The following is a 27236-nucleotide window of genomic DNA, read 5'->3' as shown; positions in this document are numbered from 1 at the left end:
GTTGGTGTATTGGTAGTGACCTGATTTTCCATAAGGGAAGTCAGGGGTTCGACCCCTATGAGCTGCAAAATATTTCCCTTGAGGTTACTATCCCATTTCATGGGCTTCGGAGGAATTAGACGTCTTGCGTTTGAGCCTCAATCAAGGGGTTTGACCACACGCGATGCCCGATTGGATTCGCCGTGGGGGTTTCCTCCTGATGGGTGCTAGAACTATAATGTTCGTTCCAAGAAATGATCGGGTGAGTGGGTTCCGACGTCGCGTTCGGGTCCCGTTAGTGACTCCTACCGCCGTTCAAGAAAAGAAAAAAATAAACGTACTTGTAAACTTGGTGTAACTCTCTCTTATGAAGTGATTGAAGTAAATTAAAGCCCAACTTAGCAAGCTTAAGTAAAGTATCATTTCGAGAAGCTTGTTGCTGGTAAAGAGAGATGTATCGTTTTGCCTCGAGTCTAGGCAACCTTTTATGCAGGGGTTGCAATAGGGCTTCCTCTATTTGTGTAGAGATGACAGAATTTTTAACAAGAGGATCCTTTGATATGTTATCAAGAAGATTTCTAGTAAAACCAAGAGCATCATCCAAAATGACTTCCCCAGGTACCCTGAGATACGTTGCCTCATACAAATCTAGTAGACCCTCGATATCTGTTTTCAACGACTCCTTGAAAGCTCCATCACTATCCTTGTAGATGTTGAAAATATCTGCATCATTTTGAAATATTATGTCATTAGCATATCCGTTTATCATACGTGCTTAATTATATTAATCTTTAATGTGTAAACGATATGGTTTTTTCTGTTCAGGTTACCTAAGACGGTGATTATTTTTTACTTAGATATACACGGTTGTTAAGTGTCAAATTGTGATGTATGTTGTAGTTAGAATAGATGATAGTGGTGAAGATATGAGGTATAAATACCTTCACCACACTTAGAATGTTAACCCTTTCCACACAACTTAGACACAAAAAGTGTGATTACCTCTCCAATCTCCTTAACACATTGTAACAATATTTCAAATTCGGATCAATCACTGATCTATACATTTAGAAAGCAATTGTCTAGTGTTAGGTTTGAGATTCTAAGAACTTTTGATTCAAAAACCATGGCCCGAAAGTGTCTAGATCTTGAATCTCAATTTTTGAAGTTTTTTTGGCGCGAACACTGTGATTCGACGATTTAGTGAATTTAATCTTGTTAAAGCGATTGAAATCAATTCCTAGTTGTTATATGAAGGTGCAGAAAGGTACTTGAATCATTTTGAAGCTCATAATCAAACAAAAAATTAAATTGCAGGACTGGCGGAGTTTTAACCGGAAACTTGCCAGAGGAGGTCGTTATCACCAGAATATTCAGTTACAACGTTAAATGCGCACCTGAATATATCTTCAATTTGACAAACACACGTCTGAAATCGTTCAATTTTGTTTTACTCTCGCAACCACGTATGTTGTGATATATGCGTATCTTGATTTATACGTATATTTGTACTCAAAAAAGATTGCAGGTTCAGTCCCAGGCTTTAACACTTTTTTTAAGGAGTTAATTCAAAGAAGCAGGCCCAAGGTACTTCAAGCTTATTTGGTACAGGCCTATTGATAAACTGAAACTCCATATTAATTAAACTTAATAAATCAAGGCCCATTTTGTTTCAGTTTATCAAGATACAAAATTAATCAGGTCCATTATAAACTGACCAGGCTCAATTGTCATAGCCCAAGTGGTTTGACGTCTGTTAACAAAACCAGTTAACTTTCTAACAAAAAAGATTAACTTAGCTAAGAAATTTAACAATTCTCGTTAAAATATCTAAAGCGATTTTTAGAAGTTCGCATGTTGGGATTTTAATAATTCTTGAAGAATTTCAAGTTTGGTTTCTCGCTACAAGGATAAAACGAACACATTTTCCAACAACTGCAAATGATGAATATTTAATCCGTTATACCTTCGGTACCAGATTTTGATTATATTAATGTTGATGTTTAAAGACGTTGATGAAAAGGATGTGCCTTTTCTTAAAGACATGTTATTGCTCTCAAAACAACTCACAAAATCTAGTAAATCATTGTTTACCGTACATGAGACGCTTCAAGCATAAAATACGAAGCTAAAACAAAAGAATGATCAGCTCAACTAAGAAAACGTTCTTACATCTTATAAAATTCTGAATCTTCAAGCTGAAAAATGTATTATCAAGTCTGAATGTGAGCTTGTATCTAAGAACATTCTACAACTTCACAGTGTTGTTGATCATGTCCAAACTCTTAACCAAACATTAACTCATGACTTTGAAAAACACATTTCTGATTTGCAACATCAACACCAATTTTAGAACCAACAATGTTGTCGATAGTACAAAAGCCACATATTACGGAATCAATATGTTTTTTCTTACAGTTAAGAATTCCTCAGGTTTCTAAAGCTCACAAATCTATTTTATCCTGGACAACGATATTATTCCAGTTAGCACACCGAAACAAATCAACCATATTTTGAACCTACTTATAGGCAAAATGGGGAAATCACGGAATTTCCGTGATCGATACGGATAATTTGCTCATAAACTAAAGAAATCAAGATTTCAATTAAGTATAAAGAAATCATCAGTCAGCCCAAGAAAAACATCGATTGTTAAAGTTGACCACGTTTCAGAAATATCAAGAAATCCGTGTATCAAACCTCGGTGGAATGGAAGGTCAATCGGTCAAATAGATCGTGCCTACAAATTGTACTCCAAAAGCGACGACAAAGAAAATTGGAATACCTACTACTCAAACTTCCGCTCTAAATCTCTCAAAGTAGTTCACAACAACTCTTCTAACTCCGTGTGTCCGTTTAAGGGGGAGCGAGATCATTCAACGTTCAAGGGGGAGATAAAGAAAATCATCAAACGAGTTCTTCTCTTCACTCTTCTAAATTATAAAAAATGACATACATAAAAAACGCACACAATGGGGGATAAGAGTATTAAGACCAAAAAATGGTGTACATTGTGTAAGATATTTATAACCTCGTGAGATATTATGTTAAACTATAATGCTAAAACTCTAACGGGCCGAGCGCGATTATATAGTTGGACTTAATATATACAATTACAGACGCTCATACGGGAACGTAAATACATAATTACATGTGTTGAGTCCCCAAAATTATTAAGGATTTAATTATGACAATACAGCATTATATACACTAAAATGTTATGTGCGGCCAGCATAGGTTTATTTATGTTTAGACAGCATTTGTTGATGTGTCAAGTGTCTTAGTATGCTGCCTGGTCTATCGGCACAAGATAGACAGTATTCTTCAACCAACACAGGATATGTGCTCAGCCAGTATAGAAGATCAAGTGTACAAGTTGAAGAACCAGCATAGCTGGTAGCAACATACAACGCTTAGAAAATTATGCTCCATTACAAGCATATTAGTTTTCTGTGTGATCTACATCAATTGCACTATTCAACATAATTCGAAGACAAAGTTGAACAGAAAAGCACACGCGTCAGCGGCTGACAACTGACCTTACAAGACCATGTGGGAATGCAGAAGTTTAGCGCATGTGCAGACATGGGTTATTACTTTGTCAACGCTTAGGGAACCCAACATTCTATTTGTTTATTCAAATAGTATTGCCAAACTAATTTGGGATGTTCCTGCAAATAGTCACAAAGAGGAAAGAAAGAGAGCACGCTCTCTGATGATGTTGTAGACACAAGTACAGACATCCTATGTACCCATGGACAATAAATCTATTACATGGTTAATAGGACTTCTATAAATAGATATCTCTGCTATTGTAATATTTAGTGGTGTGGGTTTAATTAAATAGAGTCCAAACTTTGTAAAAGCTTAAGATATCATCTCTAGCTATTTTAGGTGTAATATGTATCAACCAACTATTTATTCTGCCTTTGAATAGTCGTGATTTTGAGATTTATATCAATAAAAGAATAAGTTAAAAATTGCCCATGACTCTATTTAAGTACTTGTTTAAATATACTTAACTGTTACATATCTGATTAAACGAAAAAGAATTGTATTCACCCCCTCTATAATAATCCTGTTGTTATTTCGGGACCAACAACTGGTATCAGAGCTTCAGTCTTGATAATCTCATATCTTGGATCTGAATTCTCTCATGACTACATACAGTAACACAACTTATCTCGAAAATGGTTCTTCTAGTAGACCACCCAAGTTTGATGAAGATGAATATGAGACTTGGATAGATAGGGTTATGTTTCACCTTGAGGCTATTGACCCACTCATGCCTGGCATTGCAAACAATGGCCCATTTATTACTACTGAAACGCTTGATAGTGTACCTGCAACAGCAGATACTCCTGCTATTGAAAGTTGAGAGGTTGTTCTCCCCAATCTAGGTGGGTGGATGAGGACAAACTTCGTGTTGGTCTTGACCCAAAAATCAAGACTATGATAGCTATTACATTATGTAATCACGTGTTCAAATTGATTAAAATGAAACCAACTACTAAAGCTATTTTAGACTATCTTGATGTCACTTATGATGGAAAAGATGAGGTCAGGCAAAACAAGATCATTGTCTATAAAAGAGAATATAAGCTTTTCTTTGCTTATAAGAGTGAAACTTTGAAACAGACCTTCATTAGGTTTAATTCTCTAGTTGCTGACCTGGATAGTTTGAAAGTCAAGTACATTGAATTTGAACAGGTCAACAAATTCATTGACTAATTACCTTCAAAGTGGAAACCACTGACCCCATAAGGAGAACTCAGACTTTAAGAAATTTTGACATGTCATCTCTGTAGGTACACTTTGAACCCATGAGAAGGCAGAAGCAAAACTTGAATTGAATTTGAAAGAAAATTTTAAGTCTACCCCCACCACTTCAAAATCTACTAAGTCAGATGATGTCGCTTTTGTTGTTGCTGCTAAAAGAAGGCACAAAAAGCCTTACTGGTTCAAAAGCTAATGGCAGAAGAAGAGGCAACAAAGAATGAAGAGGTGTAACATCCCGCGTTTTTCCGTTAAATTTATTTTTAACACCGTCTTTTTCTTTTAAATAATACCTTTCGTTATTTAAATTCGTAGTTTCCGTTGACTAACGTTCATAATAATTCCGTCATTTAATTATAACATCTCTTGTTAACTTGCGTTTTAAAAATATTCGATCGGTTAAATCCCGCACCCGCTTTGAAACTCGAGGGACCGGAGTTGCCAAATGGGCAAACTAGTTGACTAGGTCAACTAGTCAACCCATTTCATCCATTTCCATCATCTCCCTCATCCCTTTTCTCTCCATCTCAAGAACACACACACAAACCCATTCCATTCATTCATCATCTAAATTCAATCTTGGAAGCTCACAACAAATCCGATTACATATTTGGAATCCTCTCTTCATCCTCTACAATTTGATACCAACTTCATCTCGTTTGGGTAACATTTCTAAAACTCTAGATTTCTCTAAATTCGTGTTTTTGATTTGAAATGGTGTTAGTTAGTGTCTATGGCTCGAGTCTAACATGAATATATGTTTGGTTTGCTCGATTTGTTGTTTTTGGAGTAACTAGCATGAACTTGAAATGGGTGTGCTTAATCCTTGATTTTGGATGAGTTAATGTTGTTAGATTGTTAAAGTGCATGTTTTAATTGTGTTACTAGTATCACTAGCTTCGTTTTGATGCGTAGGTTGATTAAGAAAACTTCAAAAACATGAATATTGATTTTGTGATGTTTGACTAGGGTTTGATAGTTCTTGACATGAATTTTTGGATGCTTGAATGCCATGGAATGTTAATTATTAGTGTTTAGTTGTAATGTATGTTTCATTACCTTCAAAACGGCATATCATATGTGTGAATTGGTTTCCCGAAACTCAAATTGCATTTGATGAACTTGAAACCTTGAAATGAACGCTTAATGATCACTTGATGAGTTTTCGGCTATTGTAAATGATGTTGTCGTTTGATGATAAGTGCTTAGTTGTGTTCCTTGTCAAAAGAGCTTTCCAACGGTATAAGATACGTCTTCTAGTTGTTTACGGTTTGCGTTTTATGGTTATTTGAAGTTTTGACCAAGACTTGAACCTTGAAACTGACCAGGTGCCAGACCACGTGTTATGTCGCGGCGCGACACATCTGGCCGCGGCGCGGCATATGCCGTGGTCAGATTCTGACCTATTTTGTCAAATTTCGAAAAATGTTTGCTATGCTACGCACCTCCGATTAACATGTAACTTGGCCAACATGCTCATATATGACTTCTAAGCTTAGAAAAATAGTTCGGGACCCGACCCGAACGTGTTGACTTTTCGTTGACTTTGACCAAGTTTGACTTTTTGTCAAACTTAACCAAATACTTATGCAACCTTTCTAACATGATTATTTACTAGTATCTTGCATGAAACTTGACAATTTGATTCACATGCTAATATAATCGAGTCGTAACGAGCCATAGGACTAATTGAACATCTTTGACCGTTTGTGTTTACCGTTATTGATATAACCTATATGTTTAGGTCAAGACTAGCTTTGTCTTTGCACGCGTCTACTTGTTGAAGTACTTTATTAACTCTTGCACTCAAGGTGAGATCATAGTCCCACTTTTACTCTTTTTGAACTTATATTGGGATGAGAAAACATAAACGATTCTTTTGAACTAAGTGAACACAAGAACGGGAAAACAAACATTCTACATACGAGTTTAGAACAAAATCCTCAATTCGATTATCATTAGTTACACTTGCCGGGTGTAAGCGAGAACTTATGTTATATGGCCATATGGGTTGACAACCCTCATCTTTGACGGTTCGCTACCGTCTACGGATGAAATATATTTTCGAGAATCAGTGTTTGTTCTAGCACTAAGTGATGGGGTATACAATGGAAGGAATGTTAAGCTTTGATAATTGGGTGCTCGTGAAACAAACTTTTGGAATGTATTACTATTATTTCATTGATGCAAATCTTGTGGTTCACTTGTACTTACTTACTTAAACCTATGATTTCACCAACGTTTTCGTTGACAGATTTCTATGTTTTTCTCAGGTCTTGCACGATATGTGAAACATGCTTCCGCTTACTATTTGATACTTGCATCCGATGTCGAGTATACATGCATTTCATGGAGCGTCTTTTGACTTTACTTTAGACCGTGTCGCCTAGACTTCAATCGTACTTATAACGTTGTAACTTAACTTTTGGTTGAACAATTCTTGTAAACTTTGAAACAATCTTTATTTTGAAATGAAGGCGACATATTTTGGTCAAACGTTATCTTAAAGACTTATAATCAGGTAATGGGACCCACGTAGCCGACGCCGTCACTTGACGATTTGTCGGGGTCGCTACAGGTGGTATCAGAGCCTTGGTTGTAGGGATTTAGAGTTCATTTGTGTTCACCCCGAGTCATAGGGTACATAGGTGAATCTAGACTACAACCGGCATATAGATTGAAGTAGGAATTACTTGACTATTTGTGCATTTATACTCGAACTCTTCTATCATATCTAACTCGTATTCGATCTTGATCTTACGTTGATAAATTTTGTTGACGCGCCATCTTGACTTTATAAAGTAATGTTAAATGCACATGTAAATCAGGGTAATATAATTTCCGGGATTATATTACGGTGATTCACATGGACGTTCCGACATTATGACATAAAGAATTTAAGGCGAGTCAAGGAAAAATTTCCTCTTTATCTTGATTTCCACATCACGATTAGTATTATTGATAATACTAAACAACGGTATTCTTGTGTCATGAAGGAACAATGGCTCACCAAGGTCAACACAATACCCCTCCCGAAACTCTCGAACAAGCTCTTCAACGAATGATAGCCACCGCTGTGGGAGAGGCAGTGGCCGGTCACTTCTCCAACAACAACAACAATCATGGGGTCGGTAATTCAAACGGGGGGTGCTCCTACAAAAACTTCATGAAGTACAATCCTCCCACTTTCAATGGAACCGAAGGACCGGTTGCTCTCACCCGATGGTTCGAACAAACAGAAGCCGTTTTTAGTATAAGCGGTTGTCGGGACCAAGATAAGGTCAAGTTTTCCACCCTCACTTTCACCGGCATTGCTCTCTCGTGGTGGAACAAGTACGTACAATCAGTGGGTATCGATGAAGCCCTTACACTCTCTTGGGCCGAATTAAGAGAAAGAATGATCACCGAATACTTCCCGCGCGAAGAGACTCGAAGGCTCGAACAGGGGCCAAGAAATTTAAAAATAGCCCGAGATGACCTCGAAGCTTATAATCAACGGTTTGCCGAACTAACCTCCATTTGTCCAAACCTCCGGGCTCCCGGGCCCCAAGGAGTTGAGTTTTACATGGATGGCCTCCCTAAGAGCATTCCACACGGGGTAATGCCATTAAGACCCGCCGACCTACAAGAGGCTGTGATGATAGCCCGCCGATTTATAAAAACGGTGGATGAAATTGAAGCGCTGGCACCAACGGCCGAGGCCCAACCAGTTAACAACAAAAGAAAACAGGAAGCCTCTCCATCAAGCAACCACAACCACAACGACTCCACCAAGAAGCCTTTCACCCCCGGCGGCAGGAAAAATTATGCTGGAACACGACCTTTTTGCAACACGTGCCACAAACATCATTATGGAAAATGTGGCGGACCATTTTGCATCAAGTGTCAAAGAAGTGGCCATGTGGCCCATAGTTGTAAGGGTGCCGCCCCCGTCGCTAAAAAGGTGCCCAGTGCACGCAGAAGGGGTGCTTGTTTTGAATGTGGACAACTGGGTCATTTTAAGAATGCATGTCCCAAGAAGAACGCCCACCCTAATGTACGCGAATGAGCTTTCAACCTTAACACATAGGATTCCCGGAACGACAATTAGTTACGGGTACGTTCCTTCTCAACGACTCTTATGTTTCATGTTTATCCGATTCGGGTATCGATAAATGTTTTGTATCCAAGGCTTTGGAGCCTACTCTTTGCACTCCACCCCTCCCCCTAGATATTACTTACGCCATTCAAGTGACCAACGGGAAACCATTGCGTATCGATAAATTTTATCGGAGGGAGTACGTTAGACTTATTGGGTAGGTAATTTGAACTTTGATTTGACATCTATAGAACTAGGGAGCCCAAAACCTATACGTTAGGAAGAGAATGTTTTCCCCACATATATGTGATTCTAGTGAACTAAATGATTTCCGTTTAAGAACCGATATCCTCTTTCCCGTATCAACAACCTCTTGAACTGTTACACGGATCTCGCGTATATTCTAAAATCGACCTTCATTCTGGTTATCATCAATTGAGGGTTAAGGGAGAAGATGTCTCCTAAACCGCTTTCCGAACTCGCTACGATAGTTATAAATTTCTTTTAGTGCCGTTCAGTTTAACTAAGGCTCCGCCCGTATTCATAGACCTCCGGAACCGCGTATGCAAACTTATCTAGACAAATCCGTTACCGTACTTATAATTGATGTTTTAAGCTATTCAAGCGGAAAGGAAAAACGGACAACGTCTCCGTCTTACGCTCGAACTCTTGAGAAAAGAGCAACTCTATGCCGAATTCTCCAAGTGAGAATTTTGGTTAAACAAAGTCCAAATTCTAAACCATGTTATTAGTGGTCAAGGTAAAAAAAAAAAAAAAAAAAAAAAAAAAAAAAAATTAATTAATTAATTAATTAATTTTGGAGAAACCCTCACGACTCCGACTTGTATTCGTAAAATTTTGGATCTCGCGATTATTACCAAAGATTAATTTCCAATTTTTCCCGTATCGCTCGTCCTTTAACCTCGTTAACGTACTAAGGGAAAGAATTAAACATTTTTCGTGTCCGGACTTTGAACGTGATTTTTTTTTTTTTTTCACACCAACCTTACTAGATAAATTCGTGTGGCACAAAATGGAACTCAAATATAGAAATACTTCTACGTGAACGCCTGAAAGGCAACCCCTCTCGACTCGAAATCAAGGAAGCTGAAATTCGTTATTTTACACGGAGAATTTGAATACTTATTTATGGATCCGATCAATCTTCTCGTTATCGCGTACCACGATACATAGCTCTGCTATTTCACCGTTACCGTCTGATATTACTGGAAATTAAGATAACACACAATCCAACGATACTTCACTCTTCTTTGACTTAACGCCCTTGTGTTTCTGATAATCGGTCAACTATTATTCAACCCCGAACTATACAACTACGTGTACTACCTCGTTTCTCTTTTAGACTTCAACTTTTGACAACTAGAGGCACGTTATAGCAACCTCGAGATGTAAACTCATCCTATTCTAAGTCCTCATTTCACTACTATCTTTACCGTTCGCATTTCCGTTTAAAGAAACTCCTTGTAACATTTCTCCATGGATAGAGAAACTCCTCATATTACATAAGTATTCGCCACGAGGGTGAATAGTCCTAACGAACATTTCTCGAACCCTAACTAACTTGTTCAAACGTATCTTAAGAGATTCTATTCCAACACGGTGTATCTTTGTCAATTATTCTGTATCGAAATACTCGTTTCACTTCTAGTTTTACAAGAAACCTTGGGAACCCGCTTAGACATGAGTACCGCGTACCACCCACAAACTGACGAACCGAGCAAACGAACGATTTACGTCTTGGAAAGACATCTCACAAACTCGTATTGTCACCTTTAGTAGATCACTCTTACAACAGTAGTTACCACTCGTGTGTTCACGCGCACTTTTCGAAACCTTATATGACCGCTAATGTCATACCCCTGTTCATTTAACCAAAGCATCAACCACCGAAATCTGAACTCCATCAAGAAACAACAATTGAGATCGTTCAAGTCCGAGAAGGGCTCGAGACAACCCATTGTTGCCAGAAGAGTTATACCAAACTTAGAGGAGAACCTCACAAATCCCAGTGTGTAACCGCGTAATATTGAGAACCCGCACCTTGGAAGGGTGTAATCCGTTTCGGGAATCAGGGAAAGTTAAACCCGCGACATTGTTAACCCTTTTGAAACCTTGGGGCGTATTGGAACCGCTCCCTACCGTTTAGAACTTCCGACTCAATTAAGTTTCCGTTTACCCTACATTTCGTGCAACAAACTTAGAAACGTGTCCTGCGGAACAGGAACGTGCAATCCTGCTGGATACATCAACTATCGATGACAAACTTCTCTTCATAGGAAAACCAGTTGAAACTGGGGATCGTAAAAACCGAACCTTAATGCAACGTAAAACCCTGACTATCCAAATTCATGAGAACCCTCAAGAACGTACTTTCACTTATTCATAGCATTGACAACGTAAAGTCTCGAGTAAGAGATATCGACTACTACTTCCAACTAAATTTCGGGACGAAATTTCTTTTGAGTTGTGGATAATGTAACATCCCGCGTTTTTCCGTTAAATTTATTTTTAACACCGTCTTTTTCTTTTAAATAATACCTTTCGTTATTTAAATTCGTAGTTTCCGTTGACTAACGTTCATAATAATTCCGTCATTTAATTATAACATCTCTTGTTAACTTGCGTTTTAAAAATATTCGATCGGTTAAATCCCGCACCCGCTTTGAAACTCGAGGGACCGGAGTTGCCAAATGGGCAAACTAGTTGACTAGGTCAACTAGTCAACCCATTTCATCCATTTCCATCATCTCCCTCATCCCTTTTCTCTCCATCTCAAGAACACACACACAAACCCATTCCATTCATTCATCATCTAAATTCAATCTTGGAAGCTCACAACAAATCCGATTACATATTTGGAATCCTCTCTTCATCCTCTACAATTTGATACCAACTTCATCTCGTTTGGGTAACATTTCTAAAACTCTAGATTTCTCTAAATTCGTGTTTTTGATTTGAAATGGTGTTAGTTAGTGTCTATGGCTCGAGTCTAACATGAATATATGTTTGGTTTGCTCGATTTGTTGTTTTTGGAGTAACTAGCATGAACTTGAAATGGGTGTGCTTAATCCTTGATTTTGGATGAGTTAATGTTGTTAGATTGTTAAAGTGCATGTTTTAATTGTGTTACTAGTATCACTAGCTTCGTTTTGATGCGTAGGTTGATTAAGAAAACTTCAAAAACATGAATATTGATTTTGTGATGTTTGACTAGGGTTTGATAGTTCTTGACATGAATTTTTGGATGCTTGAATGCCATGGAATGTTAATTATTAGTGTTTAGTTGTAATGTATGTTTCATTACCTTCAAAACGGCATATCATATGTGTGAATTGGTTTCCCGAAACTCAAATTGCATTTGATGAACTTGAAACCTTGAAATGAACGCTTAATGATCACTTGATGAGTTTTCGGCTATTGTAAATGATGTTGTCGTTTGATGATAAGTGCTTAGTTGTGTTCCTTGTCAAAAGAGCTTTCCAACGGTATAAGATACGTCTTCTAGTTGTTTACGGTTTGCGTTTTATGGTTATTTGAAGTTTTGACCAAGACTTGAACCTTGAAACTGACCAGGTGCCAGACCACGTGTTATGTCGCGGCGCGACACATCTGGCCGCGGCGCGGCATATGCCGTGGTCAGATTCTGACCTATTTTGTCAAATTTCGAAAAATGTTTGCTATGCTACGCACCTCCGATTAACATGTAACTTGGCCAACATGCTCATATATGACTTCTAAGCTTAGAAAAATAGTTCGGGACCCGACCCGAACGTGTTGACTTTTCGTTGACTTTGACCAAGTTTGACTTTTTGTCAAACTTAACCAAATACTTATGCAACCTTTCTAACATGATTATTTACTAGTATCTTGCATGAAACTTGACAATTTGATTCACATGCTAATATAATCGAGTCGTAACGAGCCATAGGACTAATTGAACATCTTTGACCGTTTGTGTTTACCGTTATTGATATAACCTATATGTTTAGGTCAAGACTAGCTTTGTCTTTGCACGCGTCTACTTGTTGAAGTACTTTATTAACTCTTGCACTCAAGGTGAGATCATAGTCCCACTTTTACTCTTTTTGAACTTATATTGGGATGAGAAAACATAAACGATTCTTTTGAACTAAGTGAACACAAGAACGGGAAAACAAACATTCTACATACGAGTTTAGAACAAAATCCTCAATTCGATTATCATTAGTTACACTTGCCGGGTGTAAGCGAGAACTTATGTTATATGGCCATATGGGTTGACAACCCTCATCTTTGACGGTTCGCTACCGTCTACGGATGAAATATATTTTCGAGAATCAGTGTTTGTTCTAGCACTAAGTGATGGGGTATACAATGGAAGGAATGTTAAGCTTTGATAATTGGGTGCTCGTGAAACAAACTTTTGGAATGTATTACTATTATTTCATTGATGCAAATCTTGTGGTTCACTTGTACTTACTTACTTAAACCTATGATTTCACCAACGTTTTCGTTGACAGATTTCTATGTTTTTCTCAGGTCTTGCACGATATGTGAAACATGCTTCCGCTTACTATTTGATACTTGCATCCGATGTCGAGTATACATGCATTTCATGGAGCGTCTTTTGACTTTACTTTAGACCGTGTCGCCTAGACTTCAATCGTACTTATAACGTTGTAACTTAACTTTTGGTTGAACAATTCTTGTAAACTTTGAAACAATCTTTATTTTGAAATGAAGGCGACATATTTTGGTCAAACGTTATCTTAAAGACTTATAATCAGGTAATGGGACCCACGTAGCCGACGCCGTCACTTGACGATTTGTCGGGGTCGCTACAAGAGGGTAGTGTGACTAGGTCTAAGGAAAGCAGTGATGATGATGATATTGAAGGGTTTGCTGAAGGGATGGATTTATTGGCTAGGTAGTTCAAGAAATTCAACCGTGGTAGGACCAGTAAACCATAGAAAGTCAGCAAGAAACCAAGTGCTAGGTATGCAAGCAAGTAAGTAAAGGGACCCAAATCTGAGTGTTATAATTGTGGAAAGGTAGGACACTGCATCTGAGTGCATGTCCAGAAAGCCTTCTACACATGCTAACTCTTTTTAAAAAGCTGAAAAGTACAAGAACAAGTACAAAGCTATGGAGGCCTAGATGAAGGAGAACTCAAAGGTTGAGAAGAAGGAGAAGAAACCAGAGAAAGTGTTAGTTGTTGAGTATCATGATTGGGATGAAAGCAGTTCATCATCTTCATCTTCATATAGTGAAAGTGATGAGAAGTGCACTGGTTATGCATCTGGTAAAAAGCTGTGTAAAATGGTTAGAGAGGTTGAGGAGTTTGATGAGGAAGAAAGTGGTATTACATTTTTAGCTGATATGAGGGAAGCTGATATGAAAAGAGATTCACCTCAATGGAAATCTGAAATGTTGTATAAGGTTGATAATTTTCGAACTTATACTGATGATGAAAAAGTTGAAATGTTTGACTATATGAGAATTGACATGTGCAGAGGCAGCAAACATGAAGAAATTTTCAAAAATGAAATCCAATCTTTAAATGAAAAATTTAGAGAAAAACTGATGAAATTAAAATCCTTACTGGTGAAATTTCCAAACTTTAAAATCAAAACTTTGCTTTAAAATCTCTTTACTCTGAAGCAACAGAGGTCAAGAACCAGTTTAATGAGCTTAAAAAGGTTGTAGCTTCTTGTGTACATCTGCTCAACGCACTTCCAAATGTGTTAATGAGTAGGTGCCTGCCCAAGTAGAAGCATTCTTTGCTGGTGACTATGATGTTGCTGCTCATGCAGAAGTTGAATTCATGGACCCTATTCTTGAAACTGATCCTAAAGCTGTCTTGACAAACACCTTTGCCAAGATAGTTAAGGGTAAAAAGGTCTTAACAAATAAGTTTTTCAGACCTACAGTGAACCCACCACCGTCCATGAAAGACATCTCGGAGGATGAAGTTAAATCTAGGGATGCTAGTACCTCAAATGATGAGATTACTAATCCCTCAAGCATCTACTGAAAATAATCGAAGAATTTCAAAATCATTCAAATCATCATCTTGTCTAAGTTCTAGAAATACTGAGCCAGCTGCTGAGATTCATGCTAATCAACCAGTAGCAGCAGACAAACCAGTAAATCCCAATGCTGGTAAGTCTAAAACATACTGGTCAACCAGTATCAGAAGACAAACCAGTAACTTCTCACACTGGTAAGTCAAAAGACAAAAGTAAAGAAATTTACCACGATTATGGTACTGGTTCCAAACAGAAAGCTGTCCATAAGGGAAAAGCTAAAGTAGACAAGATTGTGGAGTCTTGTGCTGGGTCATCTATCACTGAGATACTGACTGTGAAGCTATACCAGCTGCTACTGGCTGTTACTCAAAGCCAGTAGTAGAATCAGACTCCCAGTACATCTACTGCCAACCAGCTACCAAGACCAAAAGTGAAAAAGTGCTACAAATGTGGCAGTAAAGCTCACCTATCCAACCAGTGTACTCAAACCCTGACCCCCACTGCTACTGCTTCTTCAAGCAAACCAGCAGAAAGGAAGAGAGCATCAAAGATGACTTTTCCAGAACCCATCCTCGGATAGGTTCCCAAAAGAACTAATCTCTAGGTTACTGTGCAGTGTACTCGAAACAAGCAAATCTGGTATCTTGATAGTAGTTGTTCGAGACATATGACCGAATGTAAGTCCCTGCTGATGGACTATCAAGAATAGGATGGTCCATTTATTTCATATGGAGATAATCCATTGGGTTACACAAAGGGTTTTGGTACTTTAACAAATTGGAATGTTATATTCACTAATGTAGCATATGTTGTTGGGCTTAAACATAACTTAATCAGCATAAGCCAACTGACAAACAAAAGAAAGATAGTCCAATTCAGAAGGAAAATTGTGGCACTATTTTTGATAAGACATGGAAGCCACTGCTGACAGCAAAAAAACATGAGAACATGTATCAAATTGACGTGAACACAACAGTCACAACAACTGATACTTGCTTTTATTCAAAGTCAGTAGACAACCTCAAGTGGTTATGGCATAAGAGACTCTCACATCTAAACTTTAAAGATATTCACAAAATCTCAAGCAAAAGTTTAGTGTCTGGGTTACCCACCATGTCTTATGTGAAGGACATATTGTGTCCTGATTTTGAAAATGAAAAGTATCACCATGCTTCATTCAAGTCAAAGCAGATTTCATTTATTGAGAAACCATTTCACTTACTTCATATGGATCTGTTTGGTCCTGTCAATGTTGCCAGCTGTAGTGGAAAGAGGTATACACTGGTTATTGTTGATGAATATTCTAGATACACTTAGGTATTCTTTTTGAAGCAAAAGAGTGAAGCTGCTGATGAAATTATCAATTTTATCAAAAGAATGGAGTTATTGAATGGGTAACTAGTGAAGCAGCTAAAAAGTGAGCATGATACAGAATTCATAAATTCAAGACTTGAAGAATTTTATGTTGACAAAGGTATTTCATAAAACCTTTCGGTTGTGAGAACACCACAACAAAATGGTGTTGCAGAAAGAAGGAATAGAAATCTCATTGAAGCAGCAAGATCTATGCTAGCTGAGTCTTGTCTGAAGAATTCATACTGGACGGAAGCTGTGAACACTGCCTTTTTTATCCAGAATAGATCTTTAATAGTGAAAAGACATCAGAAAACTGCATATGAAGTTCTCAAAGGAAGAAGACCCTCAATTTCATTTCTTCATGTATTTGTCACTCCCAGTTTCATACCGAATAATAGGGACCAGCTTGACAAATTTGATGCTAAGTCTGATGAAGGAATATTTCTTGGATATTCCAATATGTCAAAGGCATACATGGTCCACAACAAAAAAGGGATGCTTTGGAGAATCAATCAATGTTACCATTGTTGAAACTGCCTCTAACTTATCTTCTGGTCAAGAAGATGAGGAGTTACTTTTTGAAGAGCCTACTCAGCAAGCTCTTGATGAAGAAGAAGAACCAGCAGCAGTACCCTGACCAATCCATGCTACTGGGTTCTATAAAGATGAGATGGATTACTCTATTCCATCCGTGTCTAAACCAATTGGATCTACTAGCTCTACTGAAGTTCAACAAATTGAGCAGAGTCCCACTGGTTATGAAGGATCACAGTTTGGTGCTGGTTTAACCAATGAAGTACAACAGTCCCATATTGATGTACATATTATTATGCCAACTGATGATCATGATGTTGTGTGTTCCACAACAAGCTCACATGTTCTTCACTAGATGGACAAAGGAGCATCCAATTGAGCAGATTATTGGAAATCTTGCTAGTGGAGTTAAAACAAGAAGGCATGCAATCAACAACTTCTTTATGTATGTAAATTTTGTATCTACCATTGAACCCACTAATCCTGAAGAAGCATTGAAAGATCTTAGTTGGGTAGGAGCTATGCAAAATGATCTCACTCAGTTTTTTAGGATTAAAGTATGGAAGCTGGTACCTAAACCTGATGATGATGAGAAGAAAATCATTAGTACCAACTGGGTAGAAGCAATCAGAATATTCTTAGCCTTTAGTGCTCATATGAACTTTAAAGTGTTCCAGATGAAAGTCAAATCTGCCTTTCTCAATGGAAAGCTACAAGAAGAAGTCTTTGTCAAGAAGACCCCTGGTTTTGTAAGCAGTAAATATCCGAACCCTGTCTACAAGTTAGACAAAGCTCTTTACGGCCTTAAGCAGGCATCTAGAGCATGGTATGAGAAACTTCATGTGTATCTCACTGGTTTAGACTTTAAAGTTGCAACAATTGATACCACTCTATTCTCAAAGGAGATAGATGGTGATCTCTTGCTGGTACAAATTTATGTGGATGATATTATTTATGGTTCTACAAATGAAAAACATTGTCAAGAATTTTCAAGACTTATTTAAAGACATATGAAACATGTTTACAAAGAGATTTGCAATACTTTCTTGAATTACAAATCAAACAACTTGATGATGACATTTTTATAAGTTAAGCTAAATATATCAATGATATGTTAAATAAATTTGATCTGACATGTTTAATAGACATATGGACTCTAATGGCAGCATCCATTAAAATAGATGTTGATCCCACTGGTGAACAAGTCAATATTACTAAACGTAGAGGTATGATTGGGTCCCTACATTATCTTACAGCCATCAGACCAGATATTATGTTTGCCACATGTCTCTGTGCCAGATATCAAGCTGATCCTAAAGAGTCACACCTGCTTTCAGTGAAAAGGATATTTAGGTATTCAAAGGGTACTCCCAAACGTAGTCTCTGGTATCCCAAAGACCAGGATTTTGAACTAATTGGGTACTCAGATGCAGACTTTGCATGTTGTAAAATAGATAGGAAAAGTACTATTAGTGGTTGCTAGTTACTGGGTGGAAGGCTAGTCAACTGGACCAGCAAAAAGCAAAATACTGTGTCCACATCCACTGTAGAAGCAGAGTATGTCTCTGCTGGTAGCTGTACTACTCAAGTGCTATGGATGCAAAGTCAGCTAAACGACTATGGTGTTAATTTTACAAAGACTCCAATCTACTGTGATAACACCAGTGCCATTGCCATCATGAACAATCCTGTGATGTACTCTAGGACCAAACATATTGACATTCGATACCACTTAATAAGGGGTCATGTTCAAAAAGTAAATGTAGAGCTGCACTTCATATCGACTGATCAACAGCTAGAAGACTTATTCACAAAGTCCTTAGATGAGAAACGCTTTACCTATCTCATCTCTGAGCTGGGTATGCTGGAACTTTAAAATAAAAGACAATTTTGTTGTAGTGCTGGTTCCACAACATACAGGACAAACCAGTATGACATACTTTGCTGTCTACTGCCTGTATGTGTATAGACCACCTAACATGACAAGGTATTTTAATTGGTCACTGTTTGTAAAAAGAAGTAATAAATAGCTCACATAATTAAAAAGATACCCTTTTAATGTAGTTGATGATATGGTCATTGATCCAATCCATGCTGGTGGTAATCTTGATGCTGGTGCAACTATTCCCACGCATTTTATATCTGTGAATGTTGTTGGTGATATTGATGAATTTGACGCTGCACCGGATGCTGGTTCTAAGGGTGACTCTGTGGGTGCTGATGATCAACCTACTTCTGCTGATAATCTTGATTCTTATGATATGGTTTATGATACCATTTCCCCAAATGCAGCTGGTAATATGGTTATCTCTGATATGGCCCGAGATGCTGGTACTCAGGGTGATAGTGTGGATGCTGGTAGCAACAAAGCTGATAATGTTTATATTGATTCTTCTAAGGGTGCTGATACTGATCGCAGGCCCAAAGTTACTGATCCAGATGAGGTTGTTCCCAGATTCGTCTACAAGGGGGTAACCATTACTCCACAAATTGCCATATTGGTTGATCAGCTGACTATTGATCCAGCTAGATGAACCATTGCTTCAACAACTAGATGAACCATCTCAAGATGAGGTGTTTGAGAGGCTAGCCATGCTTGATAATATAAATGAGCAGCCTCTTAAGTTTCAGCTTGATCCTAATACTGGTAAGGTCACTATCCATGATGTTCATGATTCGCCAGTACCTTCCAATTCATCAGCTTCTTCTGCATCATCTTCTGATTGTGATGCTGACTAAGGTACTGGTAAGGACGAGCCAATAGTTTCTGATAATGTTGGTTCTAAGGACAAACCAGTGTATCTTGCTGATGATGCTGATTCACTTGACAAGGATAACAGTGGTTCTAAGCCTTCGAACGAAGGTAAAAATGATGGTGATCATGGTGATGAGCCTGATAATGATAATGACCTTCCACCTCCACCACCCCACAAAGCTATTCTAGTTTAAGTTTCTACTCCTCCACTACTACCCAACAATTTGGATGTGGCAGAAATGCAAGGGGTGTCTAACCTTGCCGTGTATAGTGCAGTTGCCAAAATCACACCATCTGTGCAATAAACCATTGAGGAGACTGTTGTTCACTCTGTGGGAAAATCACTTAAGCTTGCTGATCAAGCCACCAGATCTGTTGTTGAAGGCAAACTGCGTCAGATCACTGCCTTTACTGACCTTGCAGTTGCTGATATCCAACGCCACCATGAGCAACAACATGCCGTCAATCAACACATTATTTCTCATGAAGAATACCTTGCCAATCTCAATAAGTTACAAGAGGAGCTGTATTTGGAAAGGGCAATGGTATACTGTATTAATGAGGAGAACATAGTGTTTGAGGATAGGTTGGAGGATTATCAACGACATATGGCTACAATGGTACATGTGGTAGATTCGTCTACACCAAATGGCTGAACTCCAATCTGATGTTCATGCTAATGTTGAAAGAATTTCCATGGGTGTGTCTCACAATGAGGTTCGTACTGCTAATCTATGCCTCAAGAACTATGGTGCTGATCCAGGAGCTCGCCTCTTTCCAGCTAATACTAATTGGAATAATTTTGCCTGATCACAACCTGATAGTGACAGTGACCGTGAGGTAATTGTTTCCCCAGGCACCATTTCAACCCTTGGTAATGACAAAAAGGGGAGAAGAAAGAAAAAAAAAGAAAAAAAATCGGAGCGGGGGGGGGGGGAGGGGGGGGGGCATGAGCATGAAAAGGCTCCAAAGCAGCAGAAGAGAGATGGTGATGGTGATGATCAATGGAATACTGGCCCTAAGCCCAACAATGCTCATACTGAGGTATGTATAAAGGGTGCTAATACCAGTGATTCTCAAACCAGCAGGCCTAATACATCTGCTGATGATATTGGTTATGGCAGTAAGCCCAATGACACGAGGGTCAAGTACGAGCACCGAGGTTCGACGTTGAGCGTTTCTAAAAATGTGTTTGAGAGTTGGGCTGCAAAACCTATTGGATCACGAGGTCTAGGTCGCGAAACTCGACCCTTAGCATGGAGATGTAACTGCAGAATTTGTTTCTTTATTGTGTTTGTTATATAAATTGAAACACTAGCCTCTTGTAAAACTAACACCTCTGAAATAATAAGAAAACTCTCTCTAGTTGGCCGTTGATTAAACAAATAGCAATATATAATATAACCAAGTTAACTTCTTATGTTCTTTACGTTTATTGATCTTATCCTAATTATTATCTTTGCGTATGGTTGCTATTATTTGTTTATTGTGAGGTGGGTGATAACTTATCAAGGTCTTGTTGGGCTCACTAAATTCCTAAAATGTGGTATCAGAGCTTGTGTTACGAGTGACTTACCTGGATTAAAGACAGATAATTACACGGTTAAGATATATAAGTTTGATAGTTCAGATTTTGGCTTATGAATGTTGCATACCTAAAATGTGTTTTATCAAAATGGTTTATATAAACTTTTAGTTGGTATTAAACTGGATAATATGAAGCAGGAGGAATGAGATTTTTTGGATAGGAAGGCACTTAAGGTACTCTGACTTTCTTTAGCCAAGAATGTCACCTACAACATCATGAGAGAAACCACGACTGAAGGTGTGTTGTCTGATCTGTCTAATATGTACGAGAAAGAATTCTTATTAATCAGACAACTTAATCAGACAACTTAACACAATGATGAAGGAAGGAGCCTCTATAGCGGATCACGTGAATGAGTTTAACCTGATTTTGACTCAGCTAAAATTGGTTGGGGTTAAGTTTGAGGATGAGCTGTAGGAATTGTTTCTTTTGTCTTTATTACCCGAAAATTGGTATGGCTCGGTTAAAACTGTCAGTGGTTCATCTGGAACTACTAAGTTAACTTTAGAAGGGATATGTGATTTAATTCTCAGTGAGGGAATTAGGAGCAAGGATTCGACTAGGACTCCAGGTTTGCTTTTGAGTGCTGCACGTAGAGGTAGGGGTAGAAGTAGAATCATAACAAGATATAAGAGAAAATTATCACATGTTAGAAATGTTGTTTGTTGGAATTGTGAGGAAATAGGTCACCTTAAATCACAGTGTCCGAATACGAAGGTGGGATAGAACACAGTGGCAATGATATATGGTGCTTTGATGTGCCATACATAGTTTCTTGACGATCCCGAGGTTTGGATTCGGGTAACTATTTTCTTTCTTCCCTATACATGAACAAGATGATGAACTTTAGGTGGTATTCCGGTAAGGTTTGAGTTACGGACGACAGATAACTGGGTGTTGTAAGAATTGATGATCTTGTCATAAGACATTAGGGTTAAGTTTGGATCTTGAAAAATGTGAGGTTTGTTCCCAAGTTCACGAGAAGATTGATCTCTGTATTGCAGTTGGATAATGATATGTGCCATGTTTTATTTGAAGATCAATAGTGGAAGCTGTTTAGGGGCAGTCGGATTATTGCTCGCGAATTTAAGACGGGAACCATGTATATGGTTGAGATTCCTATTGAGGAATGGCCTGGTGGGATGAGAAGTGGTAAGTTTCCTAGCGGGATTGAACATTCAAATATTGTTGAGGGATCTTGGTCGAGTGGGATCTCGAGAAGAGACAAAACTAGTGGGTAGTCAGAGTTGAGTGGGAGCTTTGAAGCCACTAAACAGGATTGTCGATTTGGGAGCACTAGAGATTTCGAGACTTCAGTTATATCACCTCCAATAGATACTATGTTGCAACTGACATGAGAATATGAACAAGAAATGCTTGTGGAAGTCAATGGTATTGCGACATTCGAACAGCAGGAGTTGAATCAGGTTGTAGAATTCGGTTCGTATGAATTCGTGCGATTGTATGTGGTCAGTGTTCCAACGGTTAATGCGAAAGTAAAAATGTGGAAGATCAAGGATGTAATGGTACTCTCTCACGGCTTCCTTGATGGTTATATCCACTGGTTTGATCTACTCGACTGTCTATTATTTCTTGAAAAGATAGATCGAGTAGATGGTATTTTGTACGGATGGATCACTTAGGTGATGGGGTTGTTTGAGTCGGGTCGAGCTCCGACCCAGTATCTCACAGTGTAGTGAGGTGGTTGTCGTATCCAGAGGGAGTTTGTTTGTTATCGAGCGAGTAACGAAGATTGGATTATAGCTCAGCAGTTTAGGTACCGAAAGTCTTCCTTCCGGGTGTAGAAGTGCGGCGTGCCCCAAGTAGTTTATCTAGCGTTCTTTCAAAAGGAGTTATAGTCAGGTATTCGATTGTTGTTGTGGGACGGATTGAAGTAAAGCTTATAACCGAGATTGGTTGATTACGTTTTGGAGGATAAAGTGAAGCAATCTTTATCGGAAGCTGCCAGATCGACGTGGTTGAAGTGTGTGTGTCCCAAAGTTTGCTAGATAGGTAGGTTCAATGAAGTCGAAATGGTGATCGGGTTTCGTTTTGTCAAAAAATCTACATAGAGAGATTGTTGAGTGAAGATAGTTGAACAAAAAAAGAAAGAAACAAGCAATAACGTCAGGCCTTGCAGATCGTGAGGGGGCTGTCATGGAACATGAGGGTCAAGAATGAGCAACAATGTTCGATGTTGTAACGCGAAAAAGGTGCTCGAGAGTTGGGGTGCAAAACCTCGTAGATCGCGAGGCCTAGGTCGCGAAACGCGACCGTGGCATGGACAACAAGCTGCAGAATTTGTTAACTTATTGTGTTTATTCTCTAATTTCGAACCCTAGCCTCTTGTAAACCTAAGAGTCCAGGGGCGGATTTGAGGGCGTGCAACACGTGCGCTTGCACAGGGCCCATAATCTCAAGGGGCCCATAATCAAAAAATATGCAGTACTAATGAAAAACTTAACATAATTTTTGTATATATAAAAGGCCCATTTTTTGTTGATTGCACAGGGCCCATATGAAAAATTGAAATCGACGGAACGCCCCTCCCTAAGACCTCCAAAAATTAATAGGAAAACTCTCTCTCTAATTGGCAATTGGTTAACCAATAACAATATTAGATATAAGCACTTTAAATTTTCGTTTTCTTTACGTTTCTTACACTTATTTTTATTATTATTTTTAAGTATTGTTGCTATTATTTGTTTGTTGTGCGTTGAGTGATAAATTTAGGTTATCTAGAACTTAATAGGGCTCACTAAATTCTTAACATATGCACTAACCACATGAAACAAAAATGCCATGCTGTCTCATTAGACGAAACCATACAGCAATAGCACCACCACTCCAGTTGTCACCATATGAATCATAGAAGTATCGCAAGACTTGATTAATTTCGTTCTCAAAGTAATAAGCAATTCCTAGGCGTTGGATTGTATCAACCAGTCTTAACAAATTTGTATGATGCACATGATCTTTCAAAGATCCTAATATTTCCTTCCTTACTTCTTCTCGCAACTCTTCGACCACTTTTTCAATCACAACTTCATCTTCTTGCTACATTATTAACAAACAAGGCATATATATATATATATATATATATATATATATATATATATATATATATATAAGAATCAAGAGAGAACTAAGGGTGCGAGAGAACTCATAGAACCCACAAATTGAGCTCACAATCTGCACACAGATTGGCTCAATCTGTACACCGTTTGTGAGTTCTCTCGTATCCTTAGTTTTCTCTAGATTCTCACCCTATATATATATATATATATATATATATATATATGTATGTATGTATGTATGTATGTATGTATGTATGTGTGTGTGTGTGAGAGAGAGATTAATAAACACTTTTTGGGGATAGGGAGATAAGTAATTTGTTATTTTTTATAACATTAAAATTAGAGTTAATAATTTAGAATTTAGAATTTTTTGGGTTAGTATTCATTGTGTAGATTTAGAACAAAATTAGAAATTTTTTTATTTTAATTTTTTTTTTTTTTTACAACACGTTAACATACATAAGATGTATAGTAACAAATTATCATATATCTGATTTGATGTATGATAACCACTTATCATACATCTGATGTATGTTAACGTACTGTAAATAAATATTATTTATTTATTTTTCTGAATATACAAAATAAATACTAATCCCAGATTTTGAAAAAAAAATCTAAACTCTAATTTTAATGTTATAAAAATAACAATTTGATTTATCCCCTTATCCCCAAAAGGGGTGTTTAGCTCTAGATCCTCTCCACACAAACATGCATGCATGCATGCATACATACATACATACATACATACATACATACATACATACATACATACATACATACATTGGTAGGATAAAAGGGAAGAACATGTTGGGGAAAGCATTAGCCACAAATTTAGTGAGGTGGATATATATATATATATATATATATATATATATATATATATATATATATATATATATATCCACCTCACTAAATTTGTGGCTAGGGGCGTTAACGAACAGAGTAGTTCATGAACTATTCGATTTCGAGCTCGTTTAAGACGAGTTCGAGCATGATCAATTTCGAACTCGAGTCAAGCTCGGACAGAAAGTTGGTGCTCGATTAATTAATCGAGTCGAGCTTTAAAAACTAGTATTCGACTAGACTCGTTCGAATACTCGATTTATTATTCGAGCCGAACAAGCTTATGGAGTCGAACGAGCTATATAACTAGTTATTATTATTATATATTCTATTTTTGAATTTTTAACTTATGTTTTTTTATAACATGAATATATAACTATGAATCAAACATTATGTAGCAAATGTTTCAACGGTAATGTTGATTGCCCAATGTACATTTATGAATCTTAGTATTTATAATCACATTCTTACATGCTTTCTCATTTCCTTATTCAATATGGGATGACTTCCTGAGTTCCTGTACCTAAATAATTTTTTTCAATCACACCATCACACCATATACATATAAGCAGCTCCTGCATAGAGTGCTGTCGGTACGGCGCCAAGGGCGGAACTACATGTAGACTAAAGAGGGCCATGGCCACTATAAACTTTTGGACAAGTACTAGTATTTTTGTGGTTATGGTGTATAAAAGGAAATAATTTACAGGAGCCAAAAAATACAGCAGCTTTATTGAAGAATTCAACTCTTGTTCTTTCTCCTTATCTAAATTAATGTATTGTCAACAACCACTTTCTTCTCACTTTCTTCTCATATTCTAAAATCATCACTTTTATTTTTCACTTTTTGCGTATGTTTGTATGTTAGTGTCTTATTATGTACTATATTTGTCTTCTACAAATTTGTTGTGTCTTTTTTATTCTTTATTTGTCTTCTCACTAACTTGACTTACGATTCAGTTGATATGTTTTAAGATTGATTTGTTGTTTTGTTTATTACAATAATTGTAGTTTATAATATATAATATACATATATATTAAATGCAACCAAAACTTTAGTCATTTTGGTTGCTTTTAGATGTGGGTGGGATATGTCGTTTTGGCTAGGGAAATAATGAATGTTCGGTGTTTTTGGCCCTCCCAATTACAAACTTCAAGTTCCGCCACGGGTACGCCGTACGCAGACACTGACATCCTTACGTTTTAACGTATGTCTATTATGACGTAGGTGACTGAAGGAGAAAATAAGATATTTTTAACGTAAGATCAAAATAAAATTATTATAAATTCTAATTCTAGTGTTAATACGAACGATTAATATTTAACATGGTTGAGAGTAAAAGCTTATGTATTAAAAAAAGAATACACACAGAGTAAAAAAGTAATCTATCCCACATAGAAAGCATGCAGAAGTTTTCTCAAACATAATGGGCTATAAAAATTACTGAAATACTAAGTAATTAGATACTTATTACATATGAATTTCAGATGAAATAACAAGTGTCAATATTGCTAATTTTAAAATTATTATAAAAAATTGGCATATTTGAGTTTGATGTCACTCGAGCTCGAGCAGACTTAAAATTATTTAATTGAATTCGAATCGATGGAAGTTATTTACCTGGTGATAGGAAAGAAACATGTCTCCCCAAACGCTAGGAGGAAAGTTAGCATTGGGACGAATAACTTCCATTGCTTGTTTCATTGAAATGTTTTCTTTTTAAAGTTGATAAGTAATGCTTGAGTGTTAAGTTGAATTAAATTGTATTTATAGCGGTGGTGACAAAGTAAGAGCACTATGAGTTGTGACACTGGACTCGGTGTTAAATTTCAGTGTTAAGCTTAACACTGAAATTTAACACTGAGGCCAAAACAGGGAAAATCGTTTAGTGTTAAATCAATTATAATTTTATTTTTTATTGATTATTTAGTTTAATTATATATTATAAAATATAAAAACAACCAAAATCACAACATTACACAGGCAACGGTGGGAGGCGACACCGGCATTTAACGCCGGTTTAATGCCAGCGCGGAGTCAGGATGTCTATTGTCCCGGCATTAAATTGTCGAAACGGTGAAAAATTTGAACGACTCCCAATACTTTAACTAAGAAGAACAAATTAAAGCAAATAAATTTAGACATGTTTCTCCTAAAAGTTGGTCAAATTTGTGATATTATATTATATTATATTATATTATATTATATTATATTATA

The 27236-nt window shown here is 37.4% G+C and overlaps 1 protein-coding gene across 1 annotated transcript in view; it reads right to left on the bottom strand.

Annotated features, from left to right (window-relative positions):
• LOC139898850 (alpha-isocomene synthase-like) overlaps positions 1 to 26723 on the bottom strand; it is a 29814-nt gene extending 3091 nt beyond the window's left edge. The window contains exons 1-3 of the mRNA XM_071881653.1: positions 26640 to 26723; positions 23879 to 24152; positions 321 to 702 (exon numbers count right to left, since the gene is read on the bottom strand). Of these exons, the coding sequence (XP_071737754.1) occupies positions 321 to 702; positions 23879 to 24152; positions 26640 to 26723 (740 nt within the window). The remainder of the gene's footprint in view (positions 1 to 320; positions 703 to 23878; positions 24153 to 26639) is intronic.
• Between the last annotated feature and the right edge of the window lie 513 nt (positions 26724 to 27236).

Source organism: Rutidosis leptorrhynchoides, chromosome 3 (genome assembly GCF_046630445.1).
Source record: "Rutidosis leptorrhynchoides isolate AG116_Rl617_1_P2 chromosome 3, CSIRO_AGI_Rlap_v1, whole genome shotgun sequence".
In the NCBI taxonomy this organism is placed as follows: domain Eukaryota; kingdom Viridiplantae; phylum Streptophyta; class Magnoliopsida; order Asterales; family Asteraceae; genus Rutidosis; species Rutidosis leptorrhynchoides.
This window is presented reverse-complemented; position numbering and strand designations above follow the sequence as displayed.